At 38.6% G+C, this 23,231-nt stretch overlaps 2 protein-coding genes across 4 annotated transcripts in view; one reads left to right on the forward strand and one right to left on the reverse strand.

Moving 5' to 3' along the window:
• Positions 1–23,231, forward strand: part of LOC125741700 (carbonic anhydrase 4-like) — a 250,869-nt gene that overhangs the window by 23,330 nt on the left and 204,308 nt on the right. The gene's annotated exons all lie outside the window — the stretch shown is intronic.
• Positions 16,746–22,271, reverse strand: LOC125741705 (ras-related protein Rab-35-like). Of its 2 annotated transcripts, none has more exons than XM_049012951.1 (7): positions 22,022–22,271; positions 20,654–21,532; positions 19,943–19,993; positions 19,333–19,456; positions 18,561–18,685; positions 18,340–18,464; positions 16,746–17,210 (listed from the first exon to the last, which is right to left on the reverse strand). In XM_049012951.1, exons 2-7 carry the CDS (start codon positions 20,706–20,708, stop codon positions 17,061–17,063), a joined length of 630 nt encoding a protein of 209 aa, XP_048868908.1. In that variant the 5' UTR covers positions 20,709–21,532; positions 22,022–22,271; the 3' UTR covers positions 16,746–17,060. The 2 variants fall into 2 exon arrangements, with proteins under 2 accessions (XP_048868908.1, XP_048868907.1); XM_049012950.1 differs by having other exon boundaries at positions 21,983–22,271.

Raw genomic sequence — 23,231 nt, forward strand, 5'->3', positions numbered from 1 at the left:
GCTCTTTTGTTTTCTGTGTTAAAACAGACAAATTGGTTTTCAAAATGTGTAAAATTACTGTCAACTGCCAGCCTGACAAGGTTATGAAGAGGAATAACTGATAGTATCTTTTGGTGAGTTTGGGTGTGAACCTCTGAAATGAGCTCTTCAAGGTCTGAGATAATTGTTGAAACTAAACTATTGGCCATATTGATGCATTGTAATTTGGCCAAAATTGAAGCACACATGTTCTTCGTATCTCTTTTGGAAAGGCAGTCATCAGTGTTCTCCAAACAATCTGCAAGACAAACTCGGGTGTCACTGTCACCATTGTTCTTAAAATCAGAGATTCACCATTGGGATTCACCATCACCTTTCTGTACATAACCCAACTGATGACTATCAACATTTTGGGATGAATGCAATTCTGCATAAGGCAGAATTGTCCTCAAAATGGACACTGTTTAAATGTTTCTTGAACCCTGAGAAAGTATAAAACTGGTGCCTACAATCTCTTTCCACAGAAATCAACCGAAACTTCAATGAAGGATAGAAACTGTGCCTAACCTGCAAGTGAGATATCAATTGTTTACTATTAACATGCAAGCTCTGACAACAGAAGCATTTAAACATTGTTCAGTAATTTCACACGTAGTTCTCTTACTCTTGGTGACTCACTTGTTATACCTAGGTCAATATTATAGATTGTCGTCTGAAGAAAGAATCTCTCTGCAAGAGATTCTTCATAGGTGAGGTTAAAGACGTAATGGGCTTTGAACAGTTCATTGTTGGCACTCAGGGAGCTGGTTCCTGCACAAGGGATGAGCTGCTTGTCGACAACCACATAAAAATTGTCGATCCTCTTCTTTACTCTTCCTACTGCAAGTAGGTGTGGTTGGTGACCTTCTCTCCCGCTGAGATGTTCTTCAATGCTGGTACAGGACTATAAAATAATATAGACATATATTTTGCATTTGATAAGCACACACTAAAATTTTACATAGTTTGAGTGTTTGAAGTTGTCTGCAATGACAAATGACAAGTATTAAGTGTTTATAATACATGCAAGTCAATGAAGAAAAGACAAGTACAGACGACTGATATGGTTGAAAAACTGTTAAAATGTTAAGTTTGCATGTCATTAATAGGATTAAAAAAGTAACATTACATATTGGTCATGTGTGAAAAAGGAGAACAACTTCCTTCAGTACCAATAAACCCAAAAATCCCATTAATGACTGTATAAGACATTGCAAAGACATTTATATAGTATTGGTAAATTACCTTATGAAAATGTACAAGTCTGTCAACAGCATCTAGTGGACTGATTTTAGCCTTTTTTTCTCCCTGCAGAAGGTGGTAGCAAGTGTAACAGCAACAAGATAGAGGATTCTGTGCAATTATCTATACTCTGATATCTTACCCATTAACCTCTGTCATATGGCTAACAAGAACATTAACAAGCTATCATCTGGTGCTGTGCTTAAGTGTTTTAGTTAACTCATATTCTTCAAGAATATCCACACCAGGTTTTCCTTTCAGGGCATTTTGAACTAGTTATTAAACAGAAAAAAATATATATTATGAAATGGCATGGTGACACATCAGAAGTAAACAGTATCTAAGAAGGCAGATATATCCACATTTGCCTGTTTTGCCCTTTCAGCACTTATCAAATTTCTTTGGCAGTGCTAGAGATTGAGTTTGCAGACAGGTTCAGCTGTGTTCTCTCCAACCCTTCTACATCACTGGATTTTGAAAGTGTGTCAATGCATGTACCTGGTGTTGAGGTAGCTGTGGGTGAAACAACTTTATTTATAAAGGGGAGATCATTATTGATTATTTTAAATATTTTTTATAAAGCAGAGCTGCGGTAAATGCTACTTCTTTCAACGGCCCTTCCAACTGCTCCCTAAACCATGCCAATCTACCACACAGCAACAAAGAATTAGGCAAAGCAATCGAGTATAAGCGATGCACCAATTAAAACAACACGTTCCACAAAAGTCTTCGCTCCCCATTTTGACAGTTTAAATTTCAAAGTATAGGCCTATTTCATGTCATGTTGGCGGGATTGAAATGAATAGATAAGGACATAATAAAATTTTATACATGTAAAATAACGAAATATGCGATGGGCTGGCCCCCCATCCTGGGTTGTTCCCTACCTCGTGCCCATTGCTTCCGGGATAGGCTCCGGACCCCCCACGACCCAGCAGGATAAGCGGTTTGGAAAATGGATAGATGGATGGAAATAACGAAATAAAAAACTAAACATATATGCCCCTTATTAATATAAACCAATTATTCCTTTACTTGTTAAAGTAAACCAATAATTTTTATCTGTCCCTTCAAACCATTTATTTATTTCTAAACTCATCTGCTTATTGATTAAATTGTGACCTAAATATCGCTCCATAATTACTCAATCGTTAATTTGCTAAGTTAACAAGAATTGTCTCACTTTGTCAATGGGTCTACCATACAAATATTACCATGAAACGATCACGTTATAAATCTCACTTATAGGTGTAAAATGGCAATTAAATTGTGTTGTAATATTTCAACATGGAAAAAACAACACTAATCAACACTGAATATTTTGCTGTGTACTGTGAGGTATTGCACATGTTCACAATGAAATCACTACCCTTCTTTTGTGCTTTAAGCACTGCTCATTGATTCATCCTACCTTGCTGTCTTGTGTGATTTATCTTATTTGTGTGTTTTTCAACGTTCATACATTTTTAATAATTTATTAAATTCACTTAGCACATGTCACTAACAGTATCATACTGATTTACTATCAGTGTTTTGAAGGTTGTATATTGAATTACCTGACATGAGTTCTGTATATAATGTGTCAGTACTGCTCAAATATGTATGACAGCAGGTCAGGTCAGGCTGGGACACATGCGCTTATGCACCATGTTGTCGCACCCACCACACTGACTGACTTCACAAAGCGTGGTGCGGTATTTCTTTCGCTGAATTCAAACATGTTATTATGATCCTTCACTTTCTAGACCGGGAGCCCAGAGGGGTCAGCCTAGCTGAAAACGAACCAATTTCCCTTAGTGTAATCTTGCTGGGGGCATATGACAGTTCATCAGAATGGATGTCTGCCGGGTCCGTGGTGGTGGGTGTGGCTGTGAGGGGTGTGGAAATGAATTCAAATTATTGAGCTAGGTCAGCTGATATCCGAACCAAATGAAACTAGTTGGAACTTGTTCAGTATCAACCCAGGTATCATGAATGAGCATTGCCAGACATGGTCTGCTTAACCGAAAAGATGGTCTTTTTGGGCGTGTCTGGCAGGGGTAACCCACTACAGAAACTGTCTGACAATGCTCATTCATGATACCTGGGTTGATACTGAACAAATTCCAGCTAGTTTCATTCAGTTCGGATATCTATATCGGCTGATCTAGCTCAAATTTTGGTGTGTCTGGCAGGGTAACCCACCACAGAAACTGTCTGGAAACGCTCATTCATGATACCTGGGTTGATACTGAACAAGTTCCAACTAGTTTTATTTGGTTCGGATATCAGCTGACCTAGCTCAATAATTTTAATTCAATTCCACACCCCTCACAGCCACACCCACCACCACGGACCCGGCAGACATCCATTCTGATGAACTGTCTTATGCCCCCAGCAAGATTACACTAAGGGAAATTGGTTCGTTTTCAGCTAGGCTGACCCCTCTGGGCTCCCGGTCTATTCCTGTACCTGCTTAAGTGATTTTCAAGCGGCATTGTTCGGTGTTTCGCGTGTGCCCCATTTCTTCCAAGCGGCTTGCTATTACGACAAATACTTTTTTATTTTGAGTCGTGCCATCTAAATCCTGCTGGATCTGTTCATCTGACCATATGGCAATTAAAGCCTGTGTTTTTCCATCCTTCCATTTTACCTTTTAAATATTTTTGTTTCTACTGCTTTTTATTTTGTTTCTTGCTGTTCGCTGTGTATCTCAAAAGATGCCGGTTGTATTTTGTGTTTCAGTGGCAGGCTATTTGCATAACAAATCGACAGCAAATACGTTTGCAAGTCCCACCCCAAAGTACCGAAGTACCAAAGAAGTACCCCAGCCGGTTTGGCACTTTTGGTTCTGAAACTTTTGATACTGGTACTCAACTGGAAGTCAATGGAAAAGCGAAAGTGCCAAAAGTACCATACCGACAGTATCGTACTTTGTGCGGCGGAAAAGCGCCCCAACTCAGATCGTCATTTCTGAACTGCTCTAACACACGATTTGAAAATGTGTTTTTTCAAAATTAATTAATAAATTTGGATCTGTTTAGGGCAAGAAAGTGCACATACCTCACACGTACACAACAAATTAAAATTTTAGATTTTCATGGACAATGAATACCAGCTTCATGTAAATGAATGAATGAATGTTGCTACCAACCGAAAACGGTTATTTGAAGAGTTAGATATTTAATTAAAGGGGGATGTGTTTTTGTTTTTTTCTTAAATATAAAGATACCGAAATCTTACTGCTAACTTTGGCCTTTGAACCTTGGGCAGACTGAATTGTTACACCCCTACTTTTTACATTTTTTATGTATAAAACAACAAGTAACACTATAATATGAAGAATGAAACACACAGGTGTTTCGCATTGCTTCATTTCTACTCATCTTGAGAATGTTCATTGTTCCTCAAAGACAAATTGAAAAAGGACAAATTGAATAAACAGCGCCAACAGTACATACATGTATTATTTGTTAATATCGTCTGATATTGCTAACAATGTATAACAAGACCTGTTTAGAACAGTGGGGCCCATTTCAGAAAGCAGGATTTCTTGCTTAGCTGGATAATTAGGATTTATGGTAGTATGGGCTAAATGTAAGTAAAGGAAGAAATTACCATTTAAATTTGGCTAAATTAAATCCGGTTAAGCAAGAAATCTTGTTTTTTGAAACAGGTCCCTGGTATTGCTAAATGGCTTTCCGAATTGCTTTAGTAGAATGAGATTAACTCGTGTCTGATGTCATTCCGACTTCCGGGGTAAATGGAACACTCCGGGAGACACTGGTCCCATGATGCCAATGAGACATCAGGTATGAATGAATGAGAATCACCGAGGTACAGAAGAGAACAGATAACAGTTGTTTAACCCTTGTGTGTATGGCTATTGGGTCTGTGGGAACAATTTTTTTCAACCTGAAATTCAATGTCCTTGGGTCATTTTCTTTAAAGAGCATGTTAATTAAGGGCCATTTTTTTATCAAATACTTGTTGTGCCCCCCAGCCCAACACATTACATTTCACTGGTGGTATCGGGAGCAGTAAACAGGTGTGGAAACTATATGTAAGTCAACAATAACACCACTTTAGAAGTATTGCTTCCAAATGCCCCAAACCTAATCCCATCAGACCAATTATTTACACCATCAACAATAAAAAACCCCATACATTTTTTTTATTGATTTAAAAACCCTAAAACACTGCTGGTGTGCTGGATCAACCCTCAATATAGTATAATTTAATGAAATTAAATGAAAAAGTAAATTAAGAAGATTTGCATTAGACGTACAAACTACATGTTTACAAAAATAAACCCATTAAAGACAGTGTGGGCCCCATATATGCATTTTTCTGTGCTAGTAACGCGGTTGTGGAACAAGGAAACTGCAAAAAACCGAGGAACGTATGCAAACGTTCTGGTTAAGTATTAAATGAAATGTGACCAACAGGGAATCAAATGGGAATGTCCTGTTAATGTCTCAAATGTCCTCTGTGTAACATTGCATTTTGACCATAAATTAATCAAAATGGAACGTCCCTCTAAAGTCATAGAGGGAATGTTACTATGTGACCAACAGGGGACCATATGCAAATGTTCTGATTGTGAAATGCTCGCAAGTGACCAACAGGGAACCAAACATTCTCATAACGCCCCAAATGTCCTCTTTTTAACATCACATTGTGGCCATATAATAACCTAAATTGAATGTTCTCCCAAAGTCATATAGGGAACTTAGAGCTGCAACAGACATAACCAAAAGTGGACATTCTATGATCGTCCTCAATGTTCTATAAAGGTCTGCGACGTTCGTCACTTTCAGAGAACTTTTAGGGAATGTTACACATGGTCCACTTGTTCCTGGTCCTTGCGATCACCTGCTCTACACATGTATTTCCTACCTTAACACACCTGATCCAACTGCTAATTATCAGTGTAGGATCAGGTGTTTGGGGGTAGGAAGTATATGTGTGCAGGACAGGGAGTCGCAAAGACATGGATGAACCTGTGATCTGGACGTTTAAACAGGCAGACTACTGCGGAAGTGCGCATTCCTGCTTCTGAAGCGCAGGAGCAAAAGAAACAAATTCACTTATTTAACAGAAGAAATTAACTATGATGCCAATTTCCACTGATGAAAAAGGTAGGACACCCTCACATCCATTACTATTTAAAATGCCTTGAATTAGATTATGTTGCACCACATCAGGTGAAAATTATTAGAACATCATTACAGAACCTTTTGGTGGTCTTGTTTAAACCACAGACATTTAGTTTGGTTTGCTATTCATTGCTGAAGTGAACAGTATCACCATAGTGTGATCCAAAGAGCTCTCCGAGGCCTTCTAGATGCATATGAGTCTGGGAAGGATATAAAAAGATCTCAAGAGAGTTTGAAATCAGCCATTCCATTGTCTGGAAGATAATTGACAAGTGGAGAACCTTTAAAACAATTGACATCATGGCCAGGTCAGGCCATCCTAGCAAGTTCAGCCCAAGATCAGAGTGCAAGATGCTGAAAGAATTCTCTAAAAATCCTAAAATGTCATGGACATACAGGAAGCTCTTGCCACATTTGACGTGAAGGTACATGCATCTACCATTAGAAAGAGACAGCACCCGTTTGATTTACATGGGAGATGCGCAAGGAGGAAACCCTTGCTGTCAAAAAAAGAAATATCAGGGCAAGACGGAAGTTTGCCACAGACCACCTAGATTCCACAAGACCAGGACTTGTGGAACAATATGCTTTGGACAGATCAACCTAAAGTTGAATTATTTGTACACAGTAACAGAGTAACTATGAATTCATCGTATCAGAGGGTGCTTGAGGACAATGTGTCCAGAAGTTGAAGCTGAAGTGGGGGTGGACCATGCAACATCACAATGACCCAAAACATTCCAGTAAATCTACCAAGAAAAAACTTTGAAATGGAGAGTTCCATACACGCGAGACATCTTTCAAACATCACACAACTTAAGGAGTTCTGCACTGGAGAGTGGGGAAAACTTTCTGCCAGCGATTTAGGAGATTGATATAGTTTCAGAAACGTCTTATAGAGGTTATTTCAGCCAAGGGAGGACATACTAGCTATTAGGGCATAGGGTGTCCTAACTTTTTCCTCAGTCAGGCATCTTAGTTAATTTCTTTTATTAAATAAGTGAATTTGTTTCTTGTTTTTGCAAAGGTGATGGAATTAGATCACCTTTATCTACAAATATAATTTGAAACAAGATTTAATATGAATATGCTGATCTTTCTTAATAAAGTACTAAATATTTAATGGGTGTCCTAAATTTTTCACATGACTGTATAAAATATGATTATATTGTAATAAAATGATAGCTAAATGTTCATACGGCAATTGCAGAGATAACTAGTTGTTTTAGCGCTTTATTTGCACACTTTTATTTACACACTGATACTGTAGCACCCATCCTCTGATTCAGGAGCACTGCAAGCACAGTACACAGGGATTGGCCTTTTCATTCACAATAAATAAGCATGTCTGACATACAATTAAAAACAAATTCAAACGGAGCCCGAAATCCCTCATCCTCTGATCCACTCTCAAGGATGAGTACCGTGGTTAATTTAGCCTCATATTCGATATTCATTTTTCTGACTTTAATAACTTTTAATGGAAGGTGGGGTGTTTTTAATGACAGAATCGTGATGTCCACTACACAGACAATGATGCACACCGATTATTTTTGCGCTCCAAAGCATTTCGTGAGTTGTGCAAAATCATGTTAATATAATAGGTCCTTTCGGCTGTAACGACATGGTGGTTTAGCATTTTGGGCTCATGGTGACTGTTGCACACCCCTTTGTTTCCCAGATTGCCTTACGTACAATTTTTTATTAATTTTTGAATGTTCGAATGTATCCGTATAATGTGCAATGGGACAATACATGAATGGGTTAATCACTTTAAAACTATAGATAAGTTGGATTTTCAGATTATTTTTGTTTGTCATAGTCATTAATTATTATATTGCATCCATTTAAAGTGCAATGGGGCAACACACTGAAGGGTTAATAGCTGTGAAACAAAATGAGACAGGCATGTCCTATGGAGTGTGCCTTGGTGATCCTGGGGAACAATGCAGAGCCCATGGATTTTCAGAATAACTTTCTCTTTAACAGTTATTAATTAATACATTGCATGTATATTACATGCCATTGGGGCAACGCACTAAGGGGTTAATAGCTCTGAAACCAAATATGGGACCAAAATAGGACAGCCATGTCCTATGAAGTGTGCCTTGATCAGAGGATCCTGGGGAACAATGCACAGCCCATGGATTTTCAGAATAACTTTCTCTCTAACATTTATTAATTAATACATTGTATGCATATTACATACCATTGCTTCATTTCATATATATTAACAGTTAATTAATAACACAAATTAATCCATAAATAAGTTGTAAAGGCAGTGCACCGTGGGACAAAGCAAATGTACCGCAGCTGAATTGCTTGATTACGTGTTTCGTCACATTTGATACATTAGCATTAAGCATTTATCCATTGAACAAAAAAAGAAAACAATAATTAAGCCAGCATTTGAATCCTGGCTTTTTATATACAAAGATAATTACTCTCCTTATACAAATTAATTTAGAATAAAGAAGACATAAAATTTAAGAATTAATACTTTTATTTACACAAAGGGTTAACAATAACATTCTATTAATCTCCCAGTTGATCAATCGAGAGGGGCATTTGCTCACACAGTCTGAATTTTTTAACTAAATTTAGTGTTCCAATGTCTCCTACAGAATAGTCTTTTGTTTTTGACACAATTCTTTTAGGTCTTCTTAAAGTACTGCAAGATAGTAGCACACCTGACAGGATGCCAGCATCTTGAAAATTTGACACAATAAATTTTATTAACAAAAGATTAAAAGTGGAACAATAAATAGACCAGATTCCTGATGAATTACGTTGCCACTTTGTGGTCCGAGTTCATTTGGGACATTTGAAATATTAGCTGGAACCATGGTACAGAAGTTGCAGGGTTTAAAAACATACTTAATAATTAGGTACATCTCCAAATGTCAGCATGTACTTTCATATATACAAAGTTTCCTCATGATTTGTTTTTTATTCTTTCAATTTTTATTATGTTTAAAAGTTGCTCTTCACTAGTAAAACATGTTTCAACATTTGAGAAGCCATTTTTAATAAATATATATTTTTAAAAAGTATACTTATTATTGTTATTATAAAAAATATAAGGGATAAATACTTTTACTTTGTTAGTTATACAATATTTTTTACTTAAAAAATAAGTAAAGACTCGAAGTGCCACTGCACCACCATGCTGCCCCCCACTTTTGAATAATCCTCCTTGTTATACTGTATGGCAAAAGGGACAATGTAAAGGACGGCAACCTGTTGCGGACAGGGGCGGATCTATAAGGGGGGCATGGGGTGGCACCCGCCCCCCTGAAATACGTTTGGCCCCCCTGATGATCCCCATAATGGCATTTGGGCAGAATACCGTCAATCTGACAGTCCCCAACATCATTTGATCAGAGCGTTGTCACTCACTCACTCCCTGGCAAGCTAACAATGCCGGTCATTGGATAAAAGCGCTGTCAATCACTTCCTGGCAACCTAACAATGCCGGTCATTGGATAAGAGCGCTATAAATCACTTCCTGACAACCTGACAATTCTGCTCATTGGATCTCAGTGCTTTCTGCATGTTTTAAAGAGCGGGCTTTCTTTTTTCAAACAGCAGATGTTACTCGACTATAGACCGGTTATTTGTTCGTAATATGTACAAACTCAGTTTTAAAGTTCTAAATATATGAATATGTGACGAATCTGACGCGTATAATAGCTTATAAAGCTGAACTCCTAAGAGAGACACGTTGAATATGTAGGTAATTTGCTAACTTCTGCAGTCTAGTGAAGAGCTGTGACTTAATTGTTTAAAAGATTAAAGGCATAATCGCTTCTTCCAAGAAAGCTACAAATAAAGTTGTAGATATAGAAAGGTGAGGTTTGAGAGTGTTATCTTAAAATTTAAAAAATCAATACATTTCAAGGTGAGAACAAATGAAGAACATAATGGAATTTTTGTTACAAATAAATACTGTAAAATGAATAATTCATGCCAGAGATTTTTTTAATATATAAAAATTGTTCAGTTCTGTCCATGCAAAAAAAGTTCTATGGTAATTTTCAAAACAATTTATTTATGATTATGATTCAATTTTCTGATTTCCAGTACTCCCACCCCTGACTGATTCTTTGTTCCCTCTGTGCCACCCTAATTAAAAGAACGCAGAGATGCCCCTGAAAAGATTTTTTTTTTATCATTATATCATAAGCTGGGCTCCGTATCAAAACCATCTGCTGGTTAAGTCGTGTGTCACTACCTGATCCGTATCACCTGCCATATTTGTACCTTGCATGTCTGGGCACGTGCAGCATTGCACTTTACGGCTAACATGATTAGCATCAATGTTTTTGGGAAACGTACCATTAATATTTCTTGTCTCTGCGTCAGTTTTGGGTGCCGTGAGCGCACTCCCCCAACCCATAATCGGATATTCAGCCAGATATTCGGATAGGATTTTTTTTGTATTTTATTTGTTTAATTGACGTTCTGCATAGCACCTGCACTTGAATCTATGCCAATGTCAAGTTGAGCACAGAATGCACATAATGTCGAGTTGAATTGAGCAGAGCTTGAGTTGCCATGCATATAATGGAGTCTCACAGCTTTGTTTGCTACCAAAACTCACTGACCCCCCCCCCCCCCACCACCACCACCACCTTCTCCTTGCCTCACTCATGGAGAGACAGCAGGCCACCAAGACAGTGTGTCGCACACAGAAGAAGCTGAAGGACGTCATTCTGCAGGTGGATGATGAGAGGAGGACCACGGAGCAGTTCAAAGACCAGGGAATTCTGCTATCCAATGACTCTGCAGGCTTATTCTAAACTGCTAGAGGAAGGCTAAAACTGCCATGTGAAACCCTGTCAGCCAAGTGCCAGGCTAAGGGAGTGAAAATCTCTAAAAACAAGGTGATGAGTGGTCTACACAAGCCATGAAGAATGGGGCTTGGAGTGGAGCTGGCTCATCACTTTCTCAATATATCATCAAAAATATTCAAAGTGGTTGAAATCCTGTTCTCTTTAAAATCGTAAAAGGTAGAGTGACATGTCAAATAAGCAGCTGTTACAAAAAATACAATAACTCTGTTTATTTCTCACCTAGACCCATGGACATTTTAATTTTCATGAGCTGAATTGAATTCTGGCAGAAAATACAGCACAAAAGGACAGAGCATTAGAGTTTCTGTCACAAATCAGTTTCTCGGAACTGGCACATTTACACACATGGGAATGTTGGTTTTTCCCCAGGGAAGCTTAGTTGTGCAGCAAGGCTCTGATGCTGGCGGCTCACCCTGCAGGTGGAGAAGATGAACTCCTGTCTGCAGCAGCTGAAGTGCCAGCTGGAGGAGGCTGAGGAAGCGGCCCACCCATCGCAGGACGCCACAGAGTCTGCTGACATCCAAACCTAAAATACTGTAACACGTACACTGACTCTCAGATACAGCACTGTAGTACACTTATAGTCTTATCCCTGTTCCAGAGTTCTGCTATACTCTTTGACAGTCTATCCCATCTGCTCTGTGACCAGATGTCCCAGATTTACCAGGGCAGTATTGATTTCAGGCTATGCTTACCAGTGTCCCGAGAAATAACTGAAATAAAACATCATGTCCCAGTTTGAACATGCTGGCAATAGAGGCAGCAGTTGGTGGTGGTGTGAAGGAGCGAATAAAAAACGTTTGTCGTAAAACTGACAATAGTGGTAGAGTTTCAGATTTAACAATGGTAGCAATGGAAACAATGGTATTCTGTGAATTTTAGATTACCATTGCTTTCTGATGAAAAAAAAAAAAGTTGTATAAATTCTGGAAAAATTTTATTGAAATATGGACACGAGTAACGGACTTGAAAAAGAAAAAGCAAGCAGTAGCATTTGCTTTATCACTGTCACAATGAGCCAGGGACTCAGCTCTAGAAGTAGTTGCCCATGAAAACGGTATGGATAGTCCTTTAGAAAAAGTAGATACTGTAATGGTTTTCTCAATGAGGAAAAGGATTGACAGTATGATGGATTTTGATCAGATTATTGGAGACAGTAGTAGACGGTAGTATGTCAATGCCTGACTGCATTGTGGAGTTTGAATGTCAATATAATAGACTGCAGAAATTTAATATTATACTTCCCAACACAGTTCTAACATTCACGGTGTTAGACAGGTAAAGAATATGAAATATGGCATCAGCAACAAACCTTTCAAATTTGGGGATGGTCATTGTAGTGTTTTCCATTAGCAAAGTAAAAATTCCTGCAAAAAAGTGGCACAATTAGCTTTCAAATAAAAACAGAGGTTGTCCCAGTAGACATTCCCTTACTGTACATTTAAGTAAACCATCAGTAAAAAAGGTAGAGGCTATTGTAGACCTTAGAAATGGGGAACCTTTACAGCTTGAGGTCACATCCTTGAGACACTACTGTATCATAACAGTAACATAGCAGCCAAGGAAAGCCCAGAGCGTGATGATAATGTACTTCTAATCAACACAGAGAAGTTGGTAGCTCTTGAAAAGCAAAAGGTCTTACGCAAGCATCATAGGCAGTTTGGCCATACCTCAGCTGAAAAGCCACACAAACTGCTTTTGAGTGCAGGCAACAAATATCAAATATCTGCATATAATAGACCACAAACAAATCCAGGGAGATTGTGAAACATTTCATTAATTCCTGGATTCCTGTTCTTTCAGTGATAATGGAGGATCATTCAGTAATGAAGCGTTTAGAGACATGTCTGAAAACTTTATTGTTGAAGTGAGAACCACTGGGGGGGGCATGGTGGTGCAGTGGTTAGCACTGTTGCCTCACACCTCTGGGACCTGGGTTTGAGTCTCCGCCTGGGTTACATGTGTGTGGAGTTTGCATGTTCTCCCCATGTCATCGTGGGGTTTCCTCCGGGTACTCCGGTTTCCCCCCCACAGTCCAAAAACATGCCAACACTTGCGAAATTGCCCGTAGGGGTGAATGTGTGTGTCCTGCGATGGGCTGGCCCCCCATCCTGGGTTGTTCTCTGCCTCATGCCCATTGCTTCCAGGATAGGCTCCAGACCCCCCGCAACCCAGTAGGATAAGCGGTTTGAAAAATGGATGGATGGATGGATGGATGGATGGATGGATGGATGGTAGTGTTTATCATATAGTGTCAATTGTTAGAGTTGTACTTTACTATCGCTGTCCGGGAGATGTGGGAGAGCTTTGTGTATGCGATTTTGTTACATTATGTTTTTTATACATCTGCATTGTTGTTTAGAGTATGTGAACATTAAAGTTTTTCAGTAATAGCATCTTTTGGAATTACGTGAATGAAAATATAGCTCCAATATGGGTGCACTCTATCAAAAAAATTATCTAAATTCTGATTGTGAATGTTCAAGTCTTGGTATGGTTTTGGTCATGATTAAAAGTCTTGGGGGATGTTTTTTGTACGTGGATTACTCGTTTAGCCGGATGTAATTGTTGATGATTTGGCATGATCCTGGATCTGTCGGTTTCCCGAAACTCTTGCTGGATGTGTTGTCATGGCAGCACATCCAAATCCTCAAAACTGCTCGGAGCAGGTTTGTTCTGTGTAAACAAGGATTAGCTCACACACGTAATCAGTGTCCGTGCGTTGAAATCCAATCAGCCATGGCCTCGCCATTCCTGAATGAGCGACAAATTGATATCGGTGCGCAAATTATAAGAAGAGAATTTCATACAGGCAGGGTTTTGCGCGATCGGCATGATCCTTCATTGTTCCCGGAGGAAATTCTTTTCGAAAGATACCGCTTTAGCCAAAAAGAAATATTGTACCTTTTCATATTATACACACACACACACACACATATTATACACAGTACTTCACTTTAACCTGTTCCCATGTTCTCATAGTGCTCACGTTTGATCTGCAATTATGACATTAAATGATAATTAATCTGAAACAGGAAATGAAACGCTGCATTATGTAAATGCAATGCACACTTCTTACGCGTTTAATTTGTCGGCCACTTTTTGCCAGCCGTCTTTTCTGATTTGCGCTATTTTTGCAGTGTTACATCTTTTGCATATTAAATCTTGAAATTCTTCGTATCCAGCGAGCAAAAGGTCCAGCTCCGCTGGTGTGAAAAAAATGCGCCCGTTCTTTCGTCATTTTCTACCAGCCTATGAATTCATCATTGCCAATTTTATACTTATCTCTTCGAATTACAGTTTCATGATTTTAGCAAGTTATTGTTTACGACCAGTAAGTAATAAGAGATATTTGGTTGTCCTAAATAAGTCAATCAGTTGTCTTAAGCCTTTTCACCTTAATCGTTATCATTCAAAGGCCAATGCAAATATTTTGTATATCGTTAAATCCGTGCTCAGTTAAGTGATAAAGTGAACTGTAAAATGTTTTACAGCATATTTTACAGAGATGCCTTGAGTACAAATTGCATCAAGAGAAACAGCTTATTCAATATCACGTTTTAGTACATCAATCTCTTTCAATAAAAATGCAATAGACGAGGCCCTTATAAAATATCACAATTATTTAGCCCTAGTGATAATTCATTTAAATCATCGAAATTGGCTGATTGTTAGAGAACATGTTTAATACCGATTCACTCAGAAATGCATCAAGACTCGCCTGTTTTATTACTGTATGATTTATTATTATGCGTGAATCATAACAAAAACGTTACCAGAAAATCACATTAATTTGTTTAATTAATACCACAAATAACGTTTATGCAGGGAGGGGAGGGGTGCAAGTCTAAGTTTGCATGTATGTGGAGTTGTCATGTGTGTGACTCCGTGTGTGGAGTTTGCATGTGTGTGACTCCGTGTGTGGAGTTTGCATGTGTGTGACTCCGCGCAGTTTTTTCCAAATTCCATTTTTTGGATTTATTGTGATCTGTTTCGGATTTTAAGTTTTAATGAGCTGCCGAAGTGAAAACAAAAATTTACTTTTCAGGATACATAGAAAAACTTAGTTCTGGGTTCTTTGCCCAGTTGGTAGTGCATCCCGTCATACAGTTTTTGGAAATGTTTCAGTTTCTTGTTATAAAAAGATACTGTTTTTTGTCTTTTTGATGTTGTTTTGTCGTCCGCTTCATCCGTCTCTCCCTATTACCGCAAAACAAATAGAAAGTTTTTTTTCTTAACAAATTAACGTTACATCTAGCTAGCATGATAGTCAAGGAATGTGGATGTGCGTGTCAGACTGACAGCCGAGGCAGTTGCTAGGTAATAAGGTAAACGTTCATATTTCTGCTACCAATCATATAGAAGTATAGAGATGGCCAATCCTCGCCGTTATACTGTTTTGCCGTTTACATACAGAATTGGACATATAAAGGAAATTATTTTATTTCTAAAAGAACAACAGTGCAAAGAAGGGAAATTTTATTTGGAACTATGCAACTCAAAATTGGAAGTACATTTTCGCAAAAAATAATAATAAAAAAAACGGGACAGGTGGCAATTAGCCTATGGATGGATAAACTTTACAGCCTTACGTGAATCATCAACAGCGTCGGAGTGTGTTTCATATTTGGGGTGTGGCAACTGTTCATATATAAAGGTCTATTTATTGGGGGGTGAATGAATGAAGACAAGTTTAATACTGGGGATACACCCCTCCCCAACAGTTAAAAAGTGCGCAGTGTCGACAATGATCTTCTTCAAATGTTGCGCACTGCCGCCGTCTGGCGATTGCTTGAACTCATTACAACAATATCAATTTCTAGTCAATTTCCGCTATGGAGTGTAGTCTACATAGTTGCAATCATTCCTTTAAAAAGATTACGGTTGAACCATGCGAGTGTAAATACGTTTAATGGGCGCATGGCGTTACGGGAAATACTAGGTGGAATACATCCTGAGGAATCTATTAGACACATGGAGGTGAATTTTGCATATTAAAAAGACAATTTCACTTGTTTGTCTCACAACCACTTATCCAGGTCATAAGCTGGGGTGGTTCTGAAGTGTATCACAGGAAACAAGGCACAACACAGAGGACACCGTGGATAAGAATTCCATTACTGCGCACACAACACACAAACTGGCACTTTAGGAAGATCAGTTCATCTAATCACGTATGAAACCATAGTATGCAGGGGAATCATGCAAAAAACGTGCAAACCTGATACACACTGCCTGAGGTGGGAACTGAATCCACACCCGAAAAGTCGTGAGGATTCAGTGACCAAGACATTTGTGAGTGTGAAATGGGGCATCAAAATAAAGACAGAATTGCACCACCCACAACACTTGTGCTACTACAAGTGTATGACCTTTGGAGCTGGGGGGGCGGGACATATTTTAGGGAAAAATTAGCCACATGACAACCAAGGCAACTCCGTTCAGAAGATCAGGCTGTACTGGGATGGTGAGAAGTTAATGGGTCAGAAAGGACTTTAACTTCATACTTTATTTAAGCTCTTTAAACTTTACAGGTGTTATCAGACACACATCAGTTACTCAGTTCTGCAGCAGTACAACAATGGTTAATCAATTAAACATGCAACCTTAAGGTTACAATATAGATTCCAGTTGATAACTATTGCGTGTTATATTAACATCTAATTTTCATTCTTTCTTAATAAAAAAAATTAACATTCATAAGACATTGAAAATATTCAGAGTATTACAGTGGTTAACTCTATATAATTTCTCTGGCCACATGATTTCAGTGTCAGTGTCTAAGTGTTAGTCGTCCTCCAGCTAATTAGCAACACTTTTTCCCTCTCTTTCTTCTGTCTCGGTCTCTCTGAGAGTTGAAGTTGACAGTGTCTTTCTCTCTCTCACGCTCTCTCTCCATCCGTATCTGGCTCTGTTTCTTTGCCCTCAGGACCATATGAGTGAACGCCATGAACATCTGGAAATACACAGAAACACAAAAGCATAACAGCATGAACTGTGCAAGCGAGGGACAGGCATCCCAGGCCAATATTTCAATATTTATAACCAGAGTGCCAATATTTTAATGCTGACTTGTAATAACTTTCGTTCTTCATTCAGTCATTCAGCACCGTTTGAACCACAGGGTTTGCAAAGTGCTTTACAGACATGTAGAAGTAAGGAATTAAAGCAAGCATAAAAATAAGCACAGAAAATAAAAAATAGAATCAGTTTTTAAATTATTAAAACTAAACAACCAACAATAATAATAATACCAAAAATGTGGGACTCTAATTATCCAGGAGACTTTAGACCACCCTCCCTGGTCTCTGTAGAGGACCACCCTCTCAGGCCCTTACGTCACTGGGGACACTAGCCTCTACCTTCTCCCAAAGAAATGAATAAAATAAAAAAATACATAGTAAAATAACTGATTACTCTGGATTATTATACGCAATGTGGAACGATACCAGCCTAGTTTTGAACGTACAGAGACATTCAGTAGCTCTCATGCTGTCTGGGAGAGTTCCAGAGTTTGGGACTATAGCGACTTCATGTCACTGCTCTAAAACCTATTGCAAATACCAGGAATCCTGTGTGTAAACAAAATGGCTTTGTTCTAATACATTTTCCCTTTAAAATAGTTAGGAAAATACAAATCACAAGACATATATGCGCAAGCTCCTTCTGTGTAACGGTGCAGTCATGAATGGCCCTTTTGGAAAATAAGCTGTAAGCAAGAAAACAGCTGTCATCACCATTTCCCCAGCAGTAACATTTCAGCTACCATTGTATACGTTATCCATATAATTTTGATAAGGAGTTCAATAAATGCAATGCTGCTTAATTATGGTACAATATAACTAATCTTTGAGGCTCATCTCACAACTTCACACCTGTCCTTGAACATTGCTGTGCACAACAGAATTTTTATTCACAGGCATTATAACAAAGTATTAGGTTGCTATCTTGTTTTCTATATTATGACTGTATAAGGCTGTATTGTGCATTTCTTATTTTTAAAAAGTTATGTTTTTTTAATGTAATAGCAGGTTCTGTGGTAAAAGCCACAGCTGAGGACAATATAACGGCAGAAACCAACTTACTTCTTCTACATTAATGTTTTCCTTGGCGCTTGTTTCAAAGACTCTCACACCAACAGATTCCCCGAAGCGCTGAGCATCCTGGGAATCCACCTGCTTTTTAGAAGGGTCATCATTCTTGTTTCCCACTTAAAAAGCAAGCAAAAAAAAAACACACACTGAATTTTCTAGAATAATCCCTTCTTGTCAAATCAATACATTATGTTTCAAAAGCAAAAGCTTACCAAGGATCTTGCACACACTGTCACAATTTTGAGAGATCTCATTCAGCCACCTCTTGACATTTACAAAGGACTCTGGATTTGTGACATCATATACGATAATCACACCATGAGTGTTCCTATAATACCTAGGAGAGCGAGGAAAGACGAATCAGTTCCAAATGAAAGATGACATGAGGTTGCAAACAAAACTGAGAAATTGCATTTAAAAAAAGCATCAGAACAATACGAACTCCCAGCCTTTCCTGTTACACAGTGTAAGGTGACAGATTCATTTTTTGGTTAAATGTTTAAAAGTAGTTTTATTCCCTTTGGTTTGAACCAATTTGGTTGAAGGAATTATTTCAAGTAGGTGTTTCCACACAGTAAGATCAGGGAAAAATTTTAAGAAAATACTTGTTTCTTTCATATTGGTTTTTCTAACGCACGATGTAAAGACATGAAGATAAGAAAACATACGGAGAGCAATGCAATGCAGAAGAATGGCAAATCAGATTTATTCTACATTGTACGCCCTACCCCACTCCAGAGGCTTGTCTACAAAACAATAGAGCCTGACTAAAATTCTGAGCATATCATCAGAAGAGAATTAAAGTAAATGTTAACAGAAGAAGTACTAATACTCACTAATATGGAAAACCGCGAGAATTTCTTCCCAACAGGTAAGAAATGCATATTTAGTTATCCTACTCACAATACAGACAATACTGCAATTACAGGCCGTAAGATTTTTTTTTACTGAGGAATTATAAAAAAAGGAGTTGAGAGTGATTACGTGGAGGTGATTGTTCTGAACCTCTCCTGTCCAGCAGTGTCCCATATCTGCAGCTTGACTCTCTCCCCATCGATGTCCACTGTGCGGATCTTGAAGTCGACTCCTATTGTGGTGATATAGCTGCCTGGATAGAACATACATTGACAGGACTGCAGGCAGTATGGTGTCTAAGCAAGGGAGGAACTTAAGAATTTTTGATATACCTAAGTGGGCTAGATCAGTAAAAATGTGATCCAACATGCATTTTCGTACTAGCCAGTAGGCTAGTATTCAGTTTCTGGACTCTCCCTTCATCTAAATGACTCACCTGTGGTGAGTCAGTCAGCTTAATTACCAGGACTGTGTCTAAGGACGTACTTTTGACCTGAAAGTTGGAAGCTCATACCCCAGGATGAAGCTTTACTGGAGCTTCCTTGTCCAAAGCATTTAATTACTTTACCTGTTCATACAGCTGGGTGTTTAACAAAAAAAGATGTCTTGCAATTATATATAATCCAAAAAACAAGAGATTCAACGACTTATATCCCATAGAAAAATGGCAGCAATATTTTAGACTACAGCCATATTTCCTGCATTAGAGCTGATGAACGAATAGGGACTTAATAATCACCTGAGAAAGTGTTATCTGCGAATCGTAGTAACAGACTGCTTTTCCCCACATCTGAAGAGGACAGAGAACAGCAACAGCAAATGGAAAAAGTGGATAAAACAAGTATCAGCTAATAACTATCAAACAGTTTTCTGCTATTTGCCTAGAGTACACTGTGCCGGTGTACTAGTTTTACTTCTTTAAATTCTTCCTGTACGCTTTCCGAGCATAATGCATACATCAACATTGACAAATGTTAGCCAGAAATTAACTGATATGATAAAGCAGCAAGGAATGATACATCAGCTACTAAGAAAGTAGTGGGTAAAATTTTAAAAGTTCAGCAGAAAACAACATTTAATGCACTTTAACAAAGTTAACTTTAATCCATTTTGCACGAGGTGGTGAACTCTTGTAACTTTTTTGCAACTTGATGACAAACTAAGTACTAAGCTGATCTGGAATTTCTGCTAGTTAAGTTGCTGTGCTTGCTGCCATGCTTAAAATAATGTTGGTATAAATAACACACACCAAACCCTAGGCACTAGCCTTGTGACACAATAAAAAAGTTTTAGCATTAATAATTCTGCCCCCTTCAACATTAAACTTGACCCACTCTGCTTATGCCATCCAAATTTACCAAACAATAAAAAAACAATACAAGAATTCCTACAAACTCCAAACTACTTCACATGAAAGGGCTGTATTCACTCCCAGACGTAAGACACTAACTGGAGTCTCCAATGATGAGCAACTTGAAGAGATGGTTGTAATCCTTAGCGGCCATTCCCCCTCTTCAAAGACAGTACATCCACAGAGAGGAATTCCAGTTGTGTATGATTCCAAATCCAGTGCCTCCTGACCTCCAGTTCAGAGTATTTAATCTACAGTCCCATGCTACAACGGCCCTTCTGCTTAGCGTTCAAGTTGTCCATTTCTGTGCATTCCCAAAACACTGCTGAGAAGTGCTACTTCCTGTTTTCTGTTGAGGTAAATCTATTGCATTTTCTCCACATCCACGTATTAACTTCCCACGCTGCTTTTCCCAGTTTCAGCAAGACAGACAAAGGTTCCAGTTATCGCATAAGTGTAATCCATTGAAATTCATATGCTGCTTATTCCAGTTACGGTCATCAGTAATTTGTCCAACAAAACATCCTAAATTCTCCAGTCTTCAGCTCTTCCCAGCTCACATCAGTCATCCAGGCCTCAAGGTTTTTAACCAAAGATATGTTTTCCACATACCATTCAACTTTGTAAGTGGATGTACTGAAACTCTTACATTACATTTGTTTTCCTGTCATACCAAAAATAAAAAGTGCGTTTTAAATTCCCAGCAGTTATTGTACATGAAAGTCTAAACTTTTATCACTTTTCTTTGTTTTTTCTTCTCTTTCTCTCCTTCTTTTGACTTCAGTCATCCTACAATCTCTGGAATGATCACAATCCCAACGACCCCGAAACAAAATGTACTTTCTTAACAGGCTTTCTTGTTTTCCTCCATTCCGGTTAACAAATGGTTAGTTCCGCGCGTCTTTGCTCCACTGCAGGGCGGATAAGGATGAAATCGAGCTTCTTTCGCTTAATTTGTCAATCCCTCACTTCTGTTTCCTGGACAAGCATAACAAGCCGATATTAGCACTGATAATGGTCACATGCAGAATGCAGAACAGATATGATCACATATGTATTTAAAAAATATGGCATCCACTGGGTAACACCAAAAAGGCGCATTTTAACTCTCGGTTCCTATTTTGTAGATCTTAACCAAACGCCCCAAAAAACGAACGACTTACAACTGTTGGCAACTAAATACTTTAGGACAAATCTGTCGGAACATGACTAATACTGCCATTCTGTTAGAAAGCAAAGTTAACGTAATGTTTAAGTTAACAACACGGCAACAACTTTTTTTATGTCGATCGTCAACTAGCAACATTACACACGTATTTTTCCTGCCTGCTATTAAGTTAAATAACAATACATTGTTCCGACACGGACACCGAGCTGTTATTTGTTAAATATTTAACAAATGGCGTTACTGAGGAGACACTTTATAACCTTTCATTAGAAGTAACACTGCGATCGTCGGTACGTCACCGTCCGGATAAGAGACAGGAAAGCAGCGCTGCTTCTTCGCGTAGGACTGTCGGGAGAGGCCTGCGGGGAAGTTGGGGCTTCGGGGAAAAGGCAGAGCGGTCCGTGGAACTACGCCGCAGGCCACACCTGAATGCCGAGTCACTCACAGCAACCCCTGCCCGCCTGCCTGATCCCTCCCTCTTCCCCTCAAATCCCTTCCTGAGTCAGGCTTTCTTCTGAGCCCTGTTTCACAGTCCAGCTGACCACTCCTCTTCCCTTCCCTTTGTTTCCTCTTGCTAGTCACATTCGCCCCTAATCGCGTCTCATCATTGCTCCTGGAGATAGGCCTCTGTGCTTTAAGTGTAACATTTATTTCAAGAGCATTGTATCTCAAGGTTTATATTGCTTAATGCCTGGACTCGATCATCTTTTTGAAAGAGCGTTGTATTTCGAGGTTTTTAATATTGTTTAGTTTATACTAAAAAATATAATAGTTATAACTATTTTCGAATTTTTTTGTGTAGTTTAATTTTTTGGCGACCTATTATTAAAAAGGAGACATATACTTAAAAATATTTGCGTCAGTCTTTGTTTGTCACAACGGTTATTATGTTTCACTACTTCTCAACAGTGAAGTACTAAACTGACAAACACTATGCGTTTATTAATACAACCAAGGCTCCATTTATGCCGTTTCTGTTCCTGTACCTATTTGCAAATCGCGTGCTCCCCCCCCCCCTCCCCCCTCCTGACTTGTAAGTTCACTTACAAGTAACCACCTAGTCGGTGAGGAAATATCCTGCAAACTGTCATATAAATGGAATGTACAATAAATGAATGGGTGTAGTTTCAGTCTGACATGTCACAGCAAAGACTCAAACGTTCAAGTAAAAAAAAACACATTGCCAGGTGATCCATTCAGTACTAATAGTGAACGGGTTGGTGAGTATGGGACTAGTATGGATAAAAGCCAAGATGACAAGACTTTCTGGGAAATACAGTGCTGTATTACTAGTTGTTAGGAGCCAAGCACTGATGGAGAGAACAAAACCAAAAAAAAAGAAGGAAAAATTCACATGCTACAAATTATGTCCAGTCTTCACCAAATTTAGCACAGATGAGTTTCTGACCAAGCTTCACAAAAGATATCAGATGGATTTTTGATTTGCCAAAAGAAAGTTTTGATTTAACAAACAGGAAGTGTGAACATGTCTCACCAATTTTTGGTGTT

Source organism: Brienomyrus brachyistius, chromosome 5 (genome assembly GCF_023856365.1).
Source record: "Brienomyrus brachyistius isolate T26 chromosome 5, BBRACH_0.4, whole genome shotgun sequence".
In the NCBI taxonomy this organism is placed as follows: Eukaryota; Metazoa; Chordata; class Actinopteri; order Osteoglossiformes; family Mormyridae; genus Brienomyrus; species Brienomyrus brachyistius.